This window comes from Hyperolius riggenbachi, chromosome 2, assembly GCF_040937935.1.
Source record: "Hyperolius riggenbachi isolate aHypRig1 chromosome 2, aHypRig1.pri, whole genome shotgun sequence".
Lineage (NCBI taxonomy): Eukaryota > Metazoa > Chordata > Amphibia > Anura > Hyperoliidae > Hyperolius > Hyperolius riggenbachi.
Genome location: NC_090647.1, coordinates 296,502,197 through 296,522,517, shown reverse-complemented (window position 1 = coordinate 296,522,517; position 20,321 = coordinate 296,502,197). Strand labels below are relative to the sequence as shown.

At 44.4% G+C, this 20,321-nt stretch overlaps 1 protein-coding gene across 8 annotated transcripts in view; it reads right to left on the bottom strand.

Annotated features, from left to right (window-relative positions):
* The window catches only part of LOC137546475 (ultra-long-chain fatty acid omega-hydroxylase-like), a 179,284-nt gene that overhangs the window by 72,474 nt on the left and 86,489 nt on the right, over window positions 1-20,321 (bottom strand). For 3 of the 8 annotated variants that reach the window (XM_068268995.1, XM_068268991.1, XM_068268993.1), the window contains exons 2-3: window positions 11,794-12,020; window positions 4,043-4,187 (exon numbers count right to left, since the gene is read on the bottom strand). In XM_068268995.1, coding sequence (XP_068125096.1) covers window positions 4,043-4,187; window positions 11,794-12,015 — 367 coding nt within the window. In that variant the 5' untranslated portion in view covers window positions 12,016-12,020. Of the gene's footprint in view, window positions 1-1,842; window positions 1,919-4,042; window positions 4,188-11,793; window positions 12,021-17,712; window positions 17,794-19,462; window positions 19,586-20,321 lie in introns of those variants that run through there. The other 5 variants (XM_068268994.1, XM_068268996.1, XM_068268992.1 and 2 more) reach the window with 5 other exon arrangements.

Here is a 20,321-nt window from a genome sequence, read left to right as displayed (position 1 = left end):
CAGCCAGCTCTGACAAGCTGTTTGTCAGCAGCATGGCTGTGATTTATGAGGGATTGCAGAGTGCAGGGGGACCTTAAGGGGGTTTGGGATAGCAACAGAGGCTGGGCTGTATAGGCAGATCCAGCCTCTGTATGCAGATAATATTCTTCAAACCCACCTCGGGTTCTCTTTAAGGGCTATCTTGCCCTGCATTGCTTCCCCTCATACAATTCCTAACTGGCATCTGTGGCAGTACAGAGGGGTTGTTCCTCTGTTCTCCACAGCTCCATCTGCCGGCAGGAATTCCCCTCTACAGGTGCATAGCACCATTGCTGGGTTCTCTTCGATTATACGCTTGTGGAGGATTTCCACAGTGTCAGCGCGCATCCTGTGCGCTGACTACGGAAATATTTACACAATCGTTACACTTATCAGGGAACTCTTAACTGTCTTGAATTTTAAACTCATTATTTTTTAAATATTTACTTAAAAACAAAACAATTACGGTACCGTATTAAAATAAATAAATAAATAAAATAATCAAAATTACCCAGTTTGTTTGGCTACATTAAAAAGTGAATTAGATATGTTAAAGGAGTCATCAAGCAAGATTAACTACCCCCCAATCTACTTACCTGGGGCTTCCTCCAGCCCCTTGCAGCTGACATGTCCTATACCGCAGCTCTGCTCTCAGGCGCCGGCCCCGGGGTCCCCACATGGTGCAGAGGGCGACCTGGAGGTCGTCCTAACTGCGCCTGCGTGAAGCGCCGCTGTAAATCAAGTCCACGTTGTCCGCAGTGTGCCTGCACAGTACAATCCGGACAACATGGACTTGATTGACAGCGACACTCCTGCAGGTACAGTTGAGGACGCCTGGCGAGACACCGTGCAGGGACCCTGGAGCTGCAGCGTGGGACATGTCAGCTGCAAGGGGCTGGAGGAAGCCCCAGGTAAGTAGATCGGGGGTAAGTAGATCCTTAAAGATAAAAGACCACACTGCCATAATTTAAAAGAAAATGGCCTATCATGGATTGAACCCATCAGAACTGAAGGGTAGATTTTAGCTACAGGGGGCCCTGGGGCAAAAGTAATCTGCCCCCCCCCCCCTCCAACAATGCTCAGGGGCTCTGTTGAAATTGTTCAGGTCAAGGGGCATACAAATATAGTAAAGCTTATATCTGAATATGACCTCTGAACAGTGGAGAACAGGATAAGATTCCAGAGGATTCTCTCCTTAAAGGGAACCTTAACTGCTGCGGAAAAATAAATTCACTTACCTGGGGGCTTTCCCAAGCCTCCTGCAGCCGTACCTGTGCCCGCGCCGGTCCTTCGGTGCCCTCCGGTCTCCCTCCGCCGCTGAGTTTCGATTTCGGACGACTGCCAGTCGTCCTGGGGCCTCTTCCGCATTCCTTGTCGTAAACTGCAGTAAAGCGCGTCCGCATGACGCCAAACGCGTCATCGCATGACGTCAAACGCGTCATGCGGACGCGCTTTACTGCAGTTTACGACCAGGAATGCGGAAGAGGCCCCAGGACGACTGGCAGTCGTCCGAAATCGAAACTTAGCGGCGGAGGGAGACCGGAGGGCACCGAAGGACCGGCGCGGGCACAGGACGGCTGCAGGAGGCTTGGGAAAGCCCCCAGGTAAGTGAATTTATTTTTCCGCAGCAGTTAAGGTTCCCTTTAAGGCTGCTGACAATATCAGTAGGGAAGGAATATATCCTAAAATGATTTACTGACACATAAACTAACTTTTTTGATGATGAATAACAAATTAATAAAGATAGTCTTAGTGCAAATTCCAGGATTATTACTTAAACCCCAACTAACAATGTACATCCCTCATAATGCACTCCATACTCACCAATAAGGGTCTTCTACTACAGATGTCACGATACCTCGCCTTCCAAGCAGACAGCCACATCCTTCTTGCCGCTTTCTGATTGTACTACCCAGACTCCATTTTCTCCAATAATGACCACATTGCATCCCTAAAACCTCCAGTCCACCCCCCTCAACATATATGCTGCCACCAAGGCCTTACTGGCTGACAAACCAGGAAGGAGAGCACACTAGTGGCTGTTACAGCTGCAGAGGAACGAGAGAACTGCTAAAGGTGCAACAAAGCCCTCCCAGAAGAGACATTAGGAGGCTGAGCTGCCGAGGTAATGCAGTGCCTTTACGCCAGAAGCCAACAGAAACATTGCTGGAAGCTTCTGCAGAAACTCATCCAGGACCTTTCGGCTGCGTGCAAATATAATCAGGTTTTGTTTTTTTTGAGGGAAAGGGAAGACTCATTAGTGTTATGTATGTGGTCAGGAGGGGAAAAAAAGCATCAAATAGAGTAGGTAGGCTTTAAACAGGATCAAAATAGAAAGCAGCAACAATTTCAAATGGGCATAGGAAGTCACTCATTAGTACAAGAAAGAGAAATGAGAGCTTATGGCCTTTGAACAGAGTAGAACAGAGCACAGTTCTGATCAACAGAATAAAATCTAGGAAGGCCCTCAGGGACAGGTCTTGCTCCCCGCACACTCATCAATCAGATACACACTTTGTCAGGAATATAGCAACTAGTTAGGATGTTGGGGTAATACAGAAGCATATTTTTCATTTTTCTGACTGTATCATATGTGATGTCGGCTACAGCCATTCTAGCTTTGGGGAAAGCTGTGTTTGTTTGTATAGCAGAATGAAGTACTTTGAGCTTTTGTAGTCAGTTCCTCTGGAAGTTGGATGCTGCTAATTGAATCTCCTGTAGTACATTTGCATTTGAGGGAGAAAAATAGCAGACAATCTCAGATGTGATTGTCTGTGTCTGTTTACAGGTAATTACAGGCAAACTGCTACCTGTAACCAAAATACAATCTTTTGATGTATAGACTAGACTATAGTGGGTGGGGGAATTGGATTTTGAACGAACACAGGATTGCTTTGAAGTCTGCAAAGTGTGACAGGATAAGTCTTGAAATTCGCATGTCACAGCTAGCCCAGATGTGACAAGGGGCTCGGCAGACTGTGAGGTCACAGTCTGGGAAATTGCGTTAGTTGTGGGACTTGTACCCTCAGGCCCCAAATGGGCCTATAAGAACCTGCACAGGTCCTTCACAACTGGTAACTCTCTGGAGATAGCAACGACGCTAGGGCTGCCCGACTACTGGTCGAAAAGCAGCGTTCTCCCGCCAATGACGTTCAAACAACGCTGGTAATGTTTATTTTTCCCTGTTGGTTTTGGTAAGCAAATAGCCTTGTGTGTGTCTTTGTACTTTTATTTTGTAACTTTTAGTGTTTTTGTAAATCTTTTGTATATATTATTTTCTGCATTGTTCCACTTTTTTCCTGGAATATTAAATCGTTATTTAATAAGTTTGACTTCTGCTGTACTAAACTAACACTCATAGCCTAGAAGAGACTGAAGTGTAACTGTGTATAAGTCCATGCCTGATTGTATGACTGAGCAACACTACCGTATAAAATTGTAATTGCATTGTGTGTATGGGGCACTTCTGCGCTCGACAGCCGAGTGGGAAGTCTAACAGTATCGTTCGGAACGACTGTTAGTGGTTTTGCTTCACAACAGTGTAAGATTGCAACTGTATGTGTGTGTGTGTGGCGTTCCCGTATTCGGCCTAAAGCGCAAAGCTGACCCGAATACGAAAACGCAGATTGCGTGTTGAGCACTCGACAGCTGAGTGGACGTGTCTAGCAACAGCTAGTGGTGGCAGTGTGAAGTGTTTGAGGGGTCCCAGCCTTGTTTGTAGCTTGAATAAGGCTGCTCCCTGCTTGATCTGGTCAAACCTGCAGTCGGGAACCGCATACGCAGGCGTGCCGCTGGCCGGTTCCTGACACACTTAACCACAGAAATGAAAGCTGTTAACGTCAGCAATCCAGACACTTGTAATGTCACTGCTTTGGAATTATGGAGTTCTCATTAAATTCATATTCTTATATTCATATACTGGTATTCACAAACATCAACATGGATATCATTTTGAAATCTATACTGCCAATATAAAACACAAATTCTTTTTCAAGACAAATTCCAGTTGCGGATAGAACCATACCTGAAGCTGCCACCACTGATTTTACGGTGTCTGGGTGAACAAGTGAGACAAAAGGCATGACGGGGCCCATCCATGTCTTGAGAGAGTAGCTCAGATTGCTGACTAGCTTGCTGACTTCATTCATGCCTTCTTCACTAGGCAAAAACTACAAGCAACGACATTGCATAAAGCAGGGTTACATGGCAGCAAGGGGCAGGGTGAGTTAGCATGAAAGGGTCTTCGGAGCATTAGTAAGCAGTGCACAAATTAGTGCAGTACAAGATTAAATCAAACAGAAAACCAATATATGGAAATAAATAGCAAAAGAATATAGTAGCATATCTGTTTCATTTTCAGCGTTTTATGTTGTGCTTGCTGCTCTATCAGGTAATGGTTTATGGCTGCAACAAACAAGTGCGTAACTATACAAGTCTGTAGACTTGGTGACTTATAGTTAGGCCCTATTGTTGTCTGTGTAACTACTGTATGTTATCTTTTTCTGCCCCCTCAATTGGCCTTTGAGGCCTGTCTCTTATGCTTGCCAATTAAACTAGCAGGCGAAGATTTAAACATTTTCAGTAATGCTATTTAGTATTCTCTAGGACTAGGTTAAAACAATAGTCCTATATAGTAATAGAACAAAAAAAAATTAAAAACAATATTATACCTGCATTTAAAGGGGGCTTAGATGCTTTCCTTGCGTTGAAAGACATCCATGGCTACAATTACTAGGCAATGCCTAATGATGTTGATCCAGGGATTTTATCTAATTGCCATCTGGAGTCGGGAAGGAATTTTTCCCTTTAGGGGCTAATTGGACCATGCCTTGTAAGGGTTTTTTCGCCTTCCTCTGGATCAACAGGGATATGTGAGGGAGCAGGCTGGTGTTGTACTTTATACTGGTTGAACTCGATGGACGTATGTCTTTTTTCAACCAAAATAACTATGTAACTATGTAATTATACATTCCTTCTAAAGTGAAACTGCACTTCTGTTAAAAAAATACTATTAACACATAAAAATGGTGTACACATTTATTTGTAATTTAACATCATTAAAAGTGATATTTTCAATTGGCAGCAACTTATACATTCCCAAAATTAACTAGAACTATAATTTGCATTTCTCTGAGCATTGCACCTCTATACGCTGTGGAACTCCCTTTCTTGGCACACAATTAATCAGTTGTCCACAGCAGGAACCTTTTGTTACTTGTTCTTACTACAGCAGTACCAGGGTTTACCTCTCCCATCTAGTCCCAACTATTTCTTTTTGCTCACCATCTATTGGCTAACTTAAAAGAAAAAGAGTAAGAGTCAGCTAATAAGCCGTCTTCAGACCCTAATCCTGTATGCAGTGGCGTACCTATGGAATTTGACACCTGGTGATTCAACTCAAGACTACGCTCCAGAGCTCTAAAAATCGCTAATGATCTATTGCATCCAGGCTTTCGCTTCTTCAGTAGAATTCCCTTATGTCGGAGATTCCGATCCACCTACACCAGAACCACAAGGCACAGGAACAGCTTCTTCCCCTCAGCCGTAAACTATCTGAACTCTTAATTTCAATTTTTCTATTTTTTCATAGGAGGGTTGACTTGTTGGTGCGCCGAACGTGTCGCTGAAAATTTTGGGACATTTTTGGGGAAAAGGAGTCATCAGGATGTGGACGGAGCTAACCGTAATGAAACTCTGTACTCTATACAGTTCTGCAGAAGATGCCAGTGCTATATAAATACACAATAATACTATGGTAGGACATTAGACTATGACTATGGTACGATTAGATTGTGAGCTCTTCTGAGGACAGTCAGAAAAGGGAACATACGAACGAGGGGGGACGCATAGGAGGAGGGGGGATAAAGATGTAGAGGCACAATACAGAGAGCCTTGTGGGAGAGGAGAAATGACAGGACTGCATACATCACCAGTGCTGTTTGGCAGGGACATGCTGGTAAAAGAAGCCACTAAAATTTGAAAAGAGGAAAGGGTCATGGGGAAGACAACAGGGTGGGAGGGAGAGCTGGGAAAAGAGATAAGATTGGCTGCAATCAATGTAATCTAAATTGTCTGGAGCTTGCTTCTCTGATTACTACAGAAGTTGGCTGTCAGCACCTGTATCACAGGCTTCTGCAACAGCAGACTGCCCTGCATTATTGATTAATTACTCTTATCAGGATAAATAATCAATAGTCCAGGGCACTCTGGTATTACAGCAGCCAGTGCCCATGGCTACTAATGACAGACAACTTGTAAAGAACTAAACACATCCTGCCACCTCTCCCTGCTAATGTCCCAGCTGCAGCACAGCAATCATTCTCTCTACTCACCCTGCTGCTCTGCACATTCACTCACTGCAGGCTGTGTGTAGAGAGCGTACACACAACCTGTTGCTATTTTCCCAAGTGTTGCCCAAACTATGAAAAAAGTACCAGGTGGAAGAACAATGTGAACGAGCACCACAGCGGCACCCCTAGCCATGGCTACACCCGGTGCTGTGAGCACCTGCAGCCTTATGGTGGGTACGCCACTGCCTGTATGCATACAGGGATAGAGTCTGAAGAAGCCTTATTAACTGAACGTTTATTATTTTCTTTTAAGTTAGCTTATAAATGGTATCCTGATTTAAAACTTCCTGCTTTCACTGATAAAGCATAGATCAAGTTACTGAACGTCAAGCATTCAACGAGACTAAACTTTTCAATGTTGCAGAATGAAAGCGGAAAAGCAGAACTTGAGCAAGGCTTCTCTGTAATGCTGAAAAATGCTCGCAGCTGCAAAAAAAGCAAAAACAGAAGTATTCACCCTGTCAAACTAAGATGCCACCAATGTCTCAAAATAGCCTCAGCCTGCACCCTCTGTTGCCACCAGCTAATGAAAACACTACAAAGTACAGTAATTATCTCCTTCTCTGCACAGAAATAGATAGAATTCAAGAAGAAAATGGTGATTTAGTTAATGCAACAAGCAAGGATCTGGACATGGTCTATGGTGAAGATGTCTTGTAAGGACTTACTCCACTTTAGTATTAACATTTATGTAAATAATATCATCATTATAAAGCCACTTTGTAACAGAATGCCATTGTTCAGGACTAAAGGCAGAGATTATCAGTAAGTAAATCCTACTCAAAATAGGTAGTGAGATCCCACAAGGGCTTAATTCAACTTGGAACAAAGACAACATAGAGGTGGTTAAATTAACATGTACGAATACATACAAGTGCAGTACAGAAGCTTAGCAAATGAGTTTTTTTAATCTATGTATAAATTAACTAAATTTGGAGGAAAACAGATTATACCACCTATTTAGAACCACAAGAAGTTGAGTCATTTTATATTAGGGCATCCACAGCTATAATTACTAATAGGTAGAGGGTGGTGATATTTTAAACCAGTCAGGGAGATCATTTTTACTCTTGTGGCTTTTCTACACTTGAAATTATGGTGTAGCAAAGCTCAAAAATGTGAACTCGATGAATACTTCAACCTAGATAATTATGTAACTACGGTACGTGGCCTAGCAATATAAATGTATAATAATATTAATAATGCCATCTTCCTGGTAGGAGGAGATTCTTGGGAATGTTGAGGCATCCCCAGTACCCCAAAGATCTACATTTTCTTTTATTTATTAACAAATGAGTCATTATGTGAGTTTGAAGGCACTGAAATGCTGCAATATTTACTTCATGACTCATAAGCCCAGAACCAACGACACAATGAAAAATATTATAGAAAAGTTAGTCCTGTATACTGCTGCCAGGAAGTGGCGTAGCTTAGGAGCTCTGGGCCCCAGTGCGAGTTTTATATGGGGCACCTAAGCACTCTGGACACACAGGACCAATAAAGAGCTTGCCCCGATGTGGCACTGCTGACAGGGTTTCAAGCAAGCTTGGTTTGAATGTGTATGACCGACATTACAATTTTACAATGCAACTGCTGCAGAAAGTAGTGCGTGGCGTCCTCATCGCCTCAGCACCATGACCCCTTGCGAGTTCTGCGGAACTTGCTGCTGGAAGGGGTTAATGTTTAAAGAGAAACTCCAGTGAAAATAATGTAATTTAAAAAAAGTGCTTTATTTTTACAATAATTATGTATAAATGATTTAGTCAGTGTTTGCCCATTGTAAAATCTTTTAAATCCCTGATTTACCTTCTGACATTTATTACATGGTGACATTTTTACTGTTGGCAGGTGATGTAGCTGCTGCATGCTTTTTTGGCAGTTGGAAACAGCTGTAAACAGCTATTTCCCACAATGCAGCAAGGTTCACAGACAGGAAACTGCCAAGAGTACGTACTCAGAATTTCTTTGTGGGAGGGGTTTCACCACAATATCAGCCATACAGCGCCCCCTGATGATCTGTTTGTGAAAAGGAATAGATTTCTCATGTAAAAGGGGGTATCAGCTACTGATTGGGATAAAGTTCAATTCTTGGTCGGAGTTTCTCTTTAAGTCATCTGGGGGCCGGGGGTTACCCCTTTTAAAAATCGAGTGAAGGGCCAGGATTGGTGGGCTTAGTTGGTAACAGCAGTTACCTCTTTGCAGCCAGAGTGAACGTCCCACCCACCCTTTCTCTGGCTTGGGTATTAGTTAATGGGTTAATTTAGCTAAGTTGCTGTGAGTTATGGCCTCCCTTGTGGGTGGGAGACACGCGTTTTTGTTATAGAGGTATTATATCTGGGGGGGGGGGGGGGGGGAAGGTGATGAAGAATGCTTTATAGGAAATAGTTTTCTGCTTATTTTCTTCTTTTTTCAGTGTTTTTTGTCTTTTAGGGTAATTCGGTGATTTCAATTTTGGTGATTGCGGTTTGTTTCGCTTTTCTTTTACAGGTTGTCACAGCAGCGTAGGTCCTTTTTGGCTGGTGGAGGTGAATACAGTAGGACCGAGGGGGCAATGGGAATGTAATGATATCTCTGGACACCAAATTCAATAAAATGTTGTGCTTGTGTGGATACCAAAGAAAAGGGGGGTGGTGTCCAGGGGGGTTTGTGATGGTAAATAACTGTGAGGTGGAAGGCATTTAAGCCAAGGGGCGGCTGGGAGCCAGGGGTTTGTATGCCGAAGCCTAATTGGTATGTTTTTTGGTTTGATTGGGCCCCTTCGGTCACCATCAGCAAAAAGGAGGGGCGAAGAAATATTCTGGTTTTTCATAATATTTTATGTATTAACCACTTTACCCCCGCGCGTACGTATTTCTCCGCCCCTTTTTCCATCCTTTAAAAACCAGGGACGGAGAAACACGTACTTTCCGCGTTCCCGACGCTGCCCGCGCTCCCGCTCGTAAACACGCCGCCCGCCGCTAGTAAAACCGCCGCCGCCCCGCTCGCCCAGAGATCAATGAACGGGAAAATCCATTCCCGTTCGTTGATCTAAGCCCCGCAATGATCAGCTGCTCTCCTATGGGCAGCGCGATCATTGTGAGAAAAAACTCACGTGTCCATGCTCATTATACTTCCTCCAAGCTTCCGGAAGGAAGCTTGGAGGTCGCATTAAAACAAAAAGTTACTGTGGCCATCTTGTGGCCAAATAGTAAACTACACCCTACACATTTTTCACATACAAATAAATGACTTTTACACATAAAATTAACTCATTACCTCCCACACTCCCCATTTTTTTTTTTTTTGTAATTAAAAAAAAATTAAAAAATTTACAATTAAAAAAAATACATAAATAGTTACCTTAGGGACTGAACTTTTTAAATATTTATGTCAAGAGGGTATAACACTGTTACTTTATAAACTATGGGCTTGTAATTAGGGATGGACGCAAAACTGAAAAAAATGCACCTTTATTTCCAAATAAAATATTGGCGCCAAACATTGTGATAGGGACATAATTTAAATGGTTTTATAACCGGGACAAAAGGGCAAATACGTTTCATGGGTTTTAATTACAGTAGCATGCATTATTTAAAAACTATAATGGCCGAAAACTGAAAAATAATTATTTTTTTCCCCACATTTTTCCTATTTTCCCATTAAAACACATTTAGAAAAAAATAATTCTTGGCATAATGTCCCACCTAAAGAAAGCCTAATTGGTGGCGAAAAAAACAAGATATAGTTCATTTCATTGCGATAAGTAATAATAAAGTTATAGACGAATGAATGGAAGGAGCGCTGAAAGGTGAAAATTGCTCTGGTGCTCAGGGGGTAAAACCCCTCAGTGGTGAAGTGGTTAATGTGTTCTGTTATTTACTTTCTATGTTATTGTTATTATTACGGTTTATGTTAAACCAGAATGTTATTTGATGTATTATTAAGGTTGTTGTGTTTTCACAGCAGCTGTTGCAGATGCTTTTATTAAAGTATCATTCCAACGTCAACATTGTTTTTGGTCTAATTATTATGCTTATGTAATTTAGGTCTGGTTGGAATGCATGAGTCGGCTGCAGTTCTTTCATGGGGATTAAGATAGGGGTTTGGGTGGTTAGTGTTTAGGTTAGTGCGTCGGGTGGGGAGTATGAACGCTGCAGGGTCATGACATAGACATGTCATTTTAATAATAAGGAATAATGCCAGCAAATCCATGATTTCTATGCCGTCTAAAAACAAGCAGTCAAAATTGTTTATGGGAAAGGAGTCACATATTTGTTGTCATGTCTGTTACTGTAAAGTGCTGATAATGTCACATTTTGTTGTGGTCTTAACCCCTCCACCCCAAAGGTATTTTTACCCTTATGCTGGGAATAGACCGTACGTTTGTACCACTGAATCGAGCCGCCGAATCGACTCCCGCGCGTCCCCGCTCCTCCCCGCGTGCGCCTGGATCGATTCCCGCTTGTCCCCGCGGGCGCTTCTCTTCTTCTGCTCGTTTTTTCCATTGTCCCGCCCGCGGTATCGAGCAGGGAATCGATCCGGACACGTCGGAAATGATCAATCGAGCCATCTAATGGCTCGATTTAGCGGCAGAAACGCACCGTCTATGCCCAGCATAATGGACAAAAGCGATTTTCACCTTTTAGTGCTCATCCCTTTCATTTGCGAATAGCTTAATCACTACTAATCAAAATGAAATGATCTATATCTTGTTTTTTTCACAACCAATTGAGCTTTTTGGGGTTGATATTTGTTTTTAGTAATTACTTTATTTGCTATGCATTTTAAAGGGAAAAACAAGGGGGAAAAATGAAAAAATACACTTTCTCCAATGTCATCCCCTATAGTTTTAGTATAAACACTGCTACTGTGCATAAAACCCACACATTTTATCTGCCTGCTTGTCCTGGTTATCACAAGATTTTAATTATGTCCCAAGTACAAAGTATGTTGACAATATAGTATTTGGAAATAAAGGTGTATTTTTTCTTTGGTGTTTTTTTCCCCCCACTATTTTCACGTGCACGGGAATGCCCATGCACAGTGGCAGCAGCACTGTCTGACTTATAAAAACGTTGTGGAGCCATTAAGAGGCTCTAGCAGGACGTTTTTATAAGTCAGCTTGTCATTAAGTGGTTAAATATAAACATTCTCCCAAGAAGCTATACTGTTAGCCTTCCAAAATGCCACATTTATGATATTTCCTATTTTTGTAGTGCTGTGTAAAACCTTAAAAAGATATTAAAAACAAAAGTATTTTTTTCCTTGGAACTGGGCTGTAAAGATAGCCACTACTTTCCCAAATCACTAGTACTAAATACAACAATACACAATTTCAACGCTCTTTATGCATGAGAACGTTGCTACGTCATGTATTTAAGGTGATTGTAAAGTTTTCAGTGTTATTTTCTAAAATACTGTTACAGTTTCATTGTCGGGATCTTACCAGTCCTAGGTGTCCTAAAAACCAGCTGCGCCTTGGAGGCTCTGGGAAGCAGCACAATCTCTTGACGATGTTCATATATGTATGTATGAACACCGCCACCTTCAGGAAAGTCCGAACAATTACAACGATAAGAAGAAGTAATATAGCTGTAACAGCATAGCTTCTAAATGTTGAGTGTCCAAGATTAAGGGCATCCAGCAGATGATCCACTATGGGTAACATTCTGACTAAGAGAGAAAAAAAAAAAAAACAACTGATGTCATTATGATTATAAAGCACCAAAATGTTCTGTGTTTACAGTAAGCCACATGGACAAACAAGTGCAGCATGGACCAAAAAGCACAGTTGAATAACACATCCTGCGCTTCTAAGTAAACATAAATAAATTAGTCAGAAAATACAGCAATACCAAGGGGAAATAGGAGAGAGGGCCCAGCCCATTCAAGCTTACAGACTTATGCTGGGAGTACACAGAGTTTTTTTGGTAGATTTATTGGCCGATCTATTCTTCAATCGATTTTCCTGTTGTGTTTACATTCATTTCTATGAGAAAATCAATCAGAAAAAAAATCAAAAATCAGATCTGACCTGTCAGAAATTATCTATCGAACAATCTATCTGCCAAAAAAGCTCACAGTGTATTCCCGGCATTAGGGGATAATGGCTGGACACAGGAGGTATACTGGGGGGTGGGGAATGGGGGTGGTGTTATGCCTTAAGGTGCCCATACATTAGAGTATGGGCAGATTCGACCAAGAGACAAATGTATCTCTAATCGAATCTGATTAGAGATACATTTGTCTCTAATCAAATCTGCCCATACACTACAGGCCAATTCCCGTCCGATTTCAGCATGAAATCATCAGGGAATCGGCTGAGCCGCCGCCGTCCGCCTCACCGCTGCCCCCAAAATGCATGTAGTGTAGTGCATTTATACATTACCTGTCCTGTAGCAGCTCGCCCGGTCTATCCATCCATCTCGTCGGGTAAGCCGCATACACGCTAACGGCGCATAGCGTCTGACGTCAGCCTCTATGTGCCTTTGTGACGTCAGAGTGCAGCGTGTATGCGGAACCCGGAGATGGACGGAAACCGCGTGGAGGCTGACACTGGAAAGGTAATGCATAAATGCACACACACTACATACATTTATAAATTGCGGCGGCAGTTTCGTCGTCTTGTCGATCATTCCCAATTCGGCCGCAGTACCGCTGCGCACCCGACCAACCAATCTCAGAACAAATTTTCCAGCATGCGCGATCAACCGTGCGACCAATTTCTGTCCCGAAAATGGTCACTTTGTCGGTCGGGCATGCACTTGGCAGCACCAATTTTCATCCAATTTGATTATAATAATCAAATTGGATGGTCGATTGGTTGGTTGGTCGGCAAATGTATGGGCCCCTTTAAATGAGATAGAACTACTGTATGTAACTTATACACAGCTAATTGGAAGTGGGGATAGCTCAGTAATAATAATATTAATCCAAACATTTGTATAGCGCTTTTCTCCTGTCAGACTCAAAGCGCTCAAGAGCTGCAGCCACTGGGATGCCCACAAGAGGCCACCCTGCAGTGTTAGGGAGTCTTGCCTTGACCATAGCCAAGATTTGAACCCTGATCTGCCATGTCAAAGGCAATGCCTTAAACCAGTACACTATCCAGTACACTATTCAGTAGCAAGTAAATCATTACTAGCAAAGGAAAAAGATCAACAATAACATAGGTAATAGACAACTAACTGTATAAGGGCCTGTTCACACTGCAGGCATTTTAGACTTTTTTTCGGCCACATGTGGTTTTTCAAAACGCCCCCCGACCGCGTAGCCAATGAATGTCTATGAGAAGGACCATATCAGCGCGGGTCGTGCGCGGTGCGGCTAGGAAAGCGGTGCATGTTCCATTTTCGGAACGATTCCGCTTCAATGGAAGGTATAGGAAAATGGGCGAACGCATACAAAAACGTCCATTAAGGCGAATGCACTCGCGTTGTAAATAATAAATAAAATGGCCTCAATTCACTAAGATCATGCTGGAGATAATAAGGCAAGAGAAAACTTACCTCACACAGTGAGAGAGTTATCTTATCTCTTCATTCCTTACGTTACCTCCGATGTAGTTAATTTACCTCCTCTGTAGTTAATTTACCTCATCTGTAGTTAATTTACCTCCTCTGTAGTTATTTTCACACGCAGTTAATTAACAGCCTGTCTTTAACTCTGGAGTTATTTTAAGGATTGGAGAGTTAACTTAAAGACAGAAGAGTTCACTTTAGGTTTGCCTGAGGTAAAATGTTTCCTGAATACTACATGCCTTATCACCATGGTAACAACTCTAGAAGCGTTATTAAAGACAGGAGATAAGCTTAGTGAATTGAGGCCATTGTATTTATTCTTTTCTGGGTCTAAAGAGTTCACTTCCTGACTTGCATCAGGGAGTGAATTACAAAAACGCTCGGAAAAAATGCTTAGAAAACCGCTAAGCACAAAAAGGAATCACCTACCCAAGTGCTGGAAATCGAAAAAAAAAGGCGCCTAAAAAAAAAAAAACAATGGACACGCGAGCGGAACGTAATGTGAACAAGGCCTTATTGTGGTTTTCCATTTTGTTTCCTGGCACAAATTGGACATTATGGCTCTGTTAAAGCTGAAAAGAACTCCTGGGACCAATATTTTAATTGTTTCGTAAAGAGAACTACATTATCCTGTGATTCAGGGGCATAACTATAGGGGCACAGCCCCTGCAACCCCATGGGGGCTCAGAGGTGTTGTGGGCCCCAAATACTAAGCCTCCCTCCCTCTGATACTCCAGATCAGGTGGTTTTGTGGCTACACCGGTTATGGGTGTGAAGATTCTGATGGCCACACTTGTTTTATAACCTTTGTAAGATGGGCTGCCAAGCTGTGACGGTCACCAAGAGGAGGCAAGGGAAAGGGTGGGAACATTAAGATGCCCTCATCATCAAGTTTTGCTGGGGAGCCCCATGATTTTGTAGTTATGGCCCTGCTGTGTTGGCTGCAGTTTTGTATACCAAAATAGACTTTAATGGGCAGGCGAATTCTAAAACTTAAAGAGAACCAGAGACTTAGAATAAATAAATTTATACATACCTGGGGCTTCCTCCAGCTCCATAAGCCTGGATCGCTCCCACGCCGCTGTCCTCCGCTGCCTCTGTCCGCCAGTACCGGGTCCCGTAATTTCCGCCAGTCGACGCAAGTGCAGTGCGCTCCCTCCGTACTACACAGGTGCACGCATACAAAGCCGGAGGGAGCCCCTGCGCATGCGTACAAGTGGTCGCGTCCAACAGAAGTGACGGGACCCGGTACCGGGGAATAGAGGCAGCGGAGGATGGCGGCGTGGGAGCGATCCAGACTTATGGAGCTGGAGAAAGCCCCAGGTATGTATAAAATCTTTTTCAATTTTTTTACCTATGCTTCGTCCCTGGTTCCCTTTAAAGGAAAGGTTCAGGGTAACGTGGAAAAAAATAAAAATCCATATCCACTTACCCGGGGCTTCCTCCAGCCCGTGGCAGGCAGGAGGTGCCCTCGCCGCCGCTCCAGAGGCTTCCGGTCGTCTTCGGTGGCCGACCCGACCTGGCCAGGCCGGCTGCCAGGTTGGGCTCTTCTGCGCTCCACGGACGGGCTCTTCTGCGTCCCACGCGGGCGCGCTGACGTCATCGGACGTCCTCCGGGCTGTACTGAGCAGGCGCAGTAGTTCTGCTCCTGCTCAGTACAGCCCGGAGGACGTCCGATGACGTCAGCGCGCCCGCGTGGGACGCAGAAGAGCCCGTCCGTGGAGCGCAGAAGAGCCCGACCTGGCAGCCGGCCTGGCCAGGTCGGGTCGGCCACCGAAGACGACCGGAAGCCTCTGGAGCGGCGGCGAGGGCACCTCCTGCCTGCCACGGGCTGGAGGAAGCCCCGGGTAAGTGGATATGGATTTTTATTTTTTTCCACGTTTCCCTGAACCTTCCCTTTAAGGAAAGTTTCTGGCCACAAAAGTGATGGAAAAGTTGTTTCAAGGGGCCTAACACCTGGACCGTTGCATGCCAGAGGGGAATCCATGGCAAAGGTCCCACCAAAAATTTATTAGAATTGTGTTTTAATCTCTAAAGGGCAGAAATAACATTACATTCCTACATTTGTTTGCAACAAAAGAGATGCGGATTCTGGAACTCCGAAGTAGCGATTCCTACTTTTGTGAAATTAAGTGCTGCTTTAAAACGTCCTGCGTAGCTACATGTCCATCAGGTCTGTTAGTGTAAGGGTTAGACCCGTTTCACACTGACAGACCAAATGCCACATTTACCGCACCGCAAACAGCTTTATGCTGGGTACACACCATGCGTTTTCCCGCTCGATCGGCAGGTCGATCGGGATCGATTCGACTATTTCCGACATGCTCGATTTGGGCTTCGATCGTTCCTGGCATCGATTTTGCATACTTAACATGCAAATCGACGGCAGGAACGATCAAAGCCCGAATCCAGCACGTCGGAAGTAGTCAAATACCGATCGAACCGCGGATCGAGCGGGGAAATGCATGGTGTGTACCCAGCATCAGATTATGAACTGGCATGTTGTTTCGCCACTAAATCTCAGCAAGATGATGCCAGTAGTGTTTGTTTTTTTTGCAAAGTGAATGTTAGTCTGCGCAGGTGAATGCCGCACAGGTCGGGTGACCAACAGGGTTTATGTAATGCTATCTGCAACAATCACTCACAATACAGGAGCAATACAGGGGACAGTAGTGGTCAGATAATAGATGATGCCAGTAGTGGTGATGAAGGATTATTGGGTTAAGTAGTCGGTGCACTACAATGACCATCAGCAGACCGCTTTCCAACCGCTAACGTGTGCACTGGACACAGAGAATTGCAAATAATAATATAAAAAAACAAAAAAAACAATCCACTTATGATGAGGTGTACTGTGCAAGGTACTGTACCACCACTAGTAGCAGCAGTGTGTGCACACCTGTCTAAAACAGATAAAGTCAGTGGTGCACTGTGCAGAATCAGACACACAGAACTGCAAGATAACTATATAATAACACTTATTATGAGGTGTATTGTGCAAAGTACTGGATCAGCACTAGCAGTGTGCACACCTGTTATCCACCAGCTAAAGTCACTGCACTGGACAAAGAGAACTGCAATATAACAATATCAAAATAGAACAAATATAGCACTTCTGATGAGGGGTATTGTGCAAGCTACTGTACTAATAGCAGCAGTGTGTACAGTGCACACCTGTATCAGTGCACTGTGGACAGTCAGACTCACAGAACTGCGATATCACAAAAGCAAGAAAACCTATGTACCAGCCCTTAGAAGGGCCCTTTGGGTGCTCAGGATGCTGTACTGACAGCAAGAAACTCAGTGGGGACACAGAATAGAGGCCTAATTAACGCTTTCCCTATCTGCAGCAAAACTCTATCCCTAGTCTTCTTCATAGCAGCTACAAGCAGACTGTAAAATGGCTTTCGTACTGCTATTATGGGGGGGGGGGGGGGGGGGGGGGGTCCGGGAAGGAGTGCTAGCTGATTGGCTGCCATGTCCCTGCTGACTCTGGAGTGAGGGGTCAAAGTTTGGCTCCATGATGATGTGTAGGAGGCGGAGCGAACACGCCATGAGTTCACCTGACGGGGCCAGGAACTGTCCGCCAGTAAACAATTCAGGCAATCTCTACAGACACACACACACACACACACACACACACACACACACACACACACACACACACACACACACACACACACACACACACACACACACACACACACACACACACACACACACACACACACACACACACACACACACACACACACACACACACACACACACACACACACACACAGGTGCAAACAGACACACAGATAAACACACACCCACACCTACCTCAGACAAGAGAAGCTTACCTCTGGTCTGGCAGCAGCATTAGGAGAGGAGGCGGGCCAGACAGGAGAGCAACAAATAATAATAAATAGGCAGGATGCATACACTTTGCAGCTCTCCAGTCAGTGTGTCAGCAGCAGAGGGAGAGTGTTTGAGAAAGATCGTCCAATGTACTAGTGAACAGCACTGCTGCCCCCTAGCGTTTTTTGCCTAAATTACATTATTCAGGTTTGTATGATGGTAATTCGCTATACACTCGTACAGAAGATAATGTTTCTCACACTCTCTACCGAACTGCTGCTGACATGTGGGATTAGAGAGCTGCGAGTGTGTGATCCCATCCCTTAATTATTATTCATTGCTCTGCAAACGGGCCCCACCTCCTCTGTATGTGGTGCGCTGATAAGAGAGCCATGACAGCTGGGCGCTCACCAGAATTAGCCGGGTGCTCTGGGGAGAACACTACATTGTATTAATTACAAGTACTGTCCCAGGAGGGTGTTCAGAACAGGAAGCACAGTTAACCGTACGAAGATTTTTCAAAATCTTCAGATAAGCTACAAATAACCTTGTGAAAAACATGCATTTGTAATAATATGAATTTACATTTTAAAAATGGCCTTACACTTAGGGCCGGATAAGCCAAGGCCATGGCCTAGGGCACCACAGGAGCAAGGGCACCAAAGCAGCAGGCAAAACTGATGCAACATTTGCAAGTTTGCAAATGCTGCAATGTAGGGAGATCAGGGAAGCATCTGAACGCGGTACTCTGCTGCTAGCCTCCTGTGCAGCAGCAATCTTACTCTCTGTGCACGTTTGCTTTGTGGCCGGCGGCTATGGACCTGGGCAGCATTGGAGACGGAAAGGAAGAGGAAGCTTCTGCACTGGAGATGAGTGGAGGAGTAAGTGACAGTGATGGCTGCTGTGGTGTGAAGGTGAGCTGTCTACCTATACTAAAAGGGGGGGGGGGGGAGGAGGATTAAGGGAGTCATCTGGCAACCTATACTGGAGGGAAAGGGGGGAGGGATCATCTAACAACCTATACTGGAGGGAAAGGGGGAGGGGTCATCTGGCTACCTATACTGGAATGGGGGTCATCAGGCTACCTATACTAGAGGGAAGGGGGTGGGGTCATCTGACTACTTATACTGGAGGAAACGGGGGAGGGGTCATCTCACTACCTATACTGAAGGGGGGGGGGCAGCTGGTGACAGCGGCATTGGGCAGTAAAGAGTACAAATCGGCCCCGCTTACACAAATTAATAAACATTACATGAAAAAAAAGCACCTGGAAGGAACAGCGCTGTGGATTGCCGCCAGTACAATATAGTTGACATTAGCGATATTCTACTACAGAATTCCAATAGTAAAATATTGGTAATCTTTAGCGATATTTTACTATGACTAAACCTAACCCTACTCTCACACAGAACAGTCTCTCTACCTATGCCTAACCCTTAAACCCACCCTTTGTCGCCTAACCTTTAACCACTCCCCCGGTGGAACCCTAACCCCACCCCTGGTGGTGCATAAACCTTAACCTTCCCCCATCCCAGAGCAGTGATTTGCAGCAATGAGAGTAAAGTTAGGGCGTAGGGAGGCGCACTATAAAATAGCTGGCGCTGAGTTTTCATAAATTGCGACTTGGCATAGTGGGCGCTCTGCATTCTCTGCTGTGTCATTAGATACCTTCCCTCCCATCCCGCTGCATAGAAGTGCTTGATATGTTGCCTGTCTGCTGCATTTAGTGCTGGTCTTTCTGTCTTCTCTTACCAAGCTTGGATGATGGGCCCTCCTGTTATCTGCCTTGTCTTGGTTCTGTACTGTAAGGAGAAACTTCTGCTCGCAGAGTCAGATTGAAAACCCTATGAGGATGTCTTCAGTGCTGGTAACAAGCTTTCCTATGCTTCACCTTCTGCTTTCATAACCAGTTTTACACAATGACTCTGAGGTCAAATTGGGCAATATCAATAAACTAAGTAAATGATAATAAAACGGATAATCAGAGGTTACCTCCAAAGAACACTGCTGCCAAGTACTACTAAAAAGTGGTGGGAAAACGCCCTTGCCTTTCACCTTTGAAAATATGTCCATATAAACAAATACCCATTCCCAGCATGCAGGGGAGCAAGCAAGGTTTTATTACAGGCAACAACATATCTAAGGATTGCAATTCTGACAGATACAGAACTCTAATCACTTCACTAATGCAAAAGCTTAAAGAGAACCCGAGGTGGGTTTGAAGAATATTATCTGCATACAGAGGCTGGATCTGCCTATACAGCCCAGCCTCTGTTGCTATCCCAAACCCCCCTAAGGTCCCCCTGCACTCTGCAATCCCTCATAAATCACAGCCACGCTGCTGACAAACAGCTTGTCAGAGCTGGCTGTGTTTATCTCTATAGTGTCAGTCTGCTGCTCTCCCCGCCTCCTGCAGAACTCCAGTCCCCGCCTGCATCCCTTCCCTCCCTGCTGATTGGAGGGAAGAGACGGGGGCAGGGACCGGAGCTATGCAGGAGGCAGGGGAGCAGCTGAGACTGACACTACAGATGTAAACACAGCCTCACAGCACGGCTGTGATTTATGAGGGATTGCAGAGTGCAGGGGGACCTTAGGGGGGTTTGGGATAGCA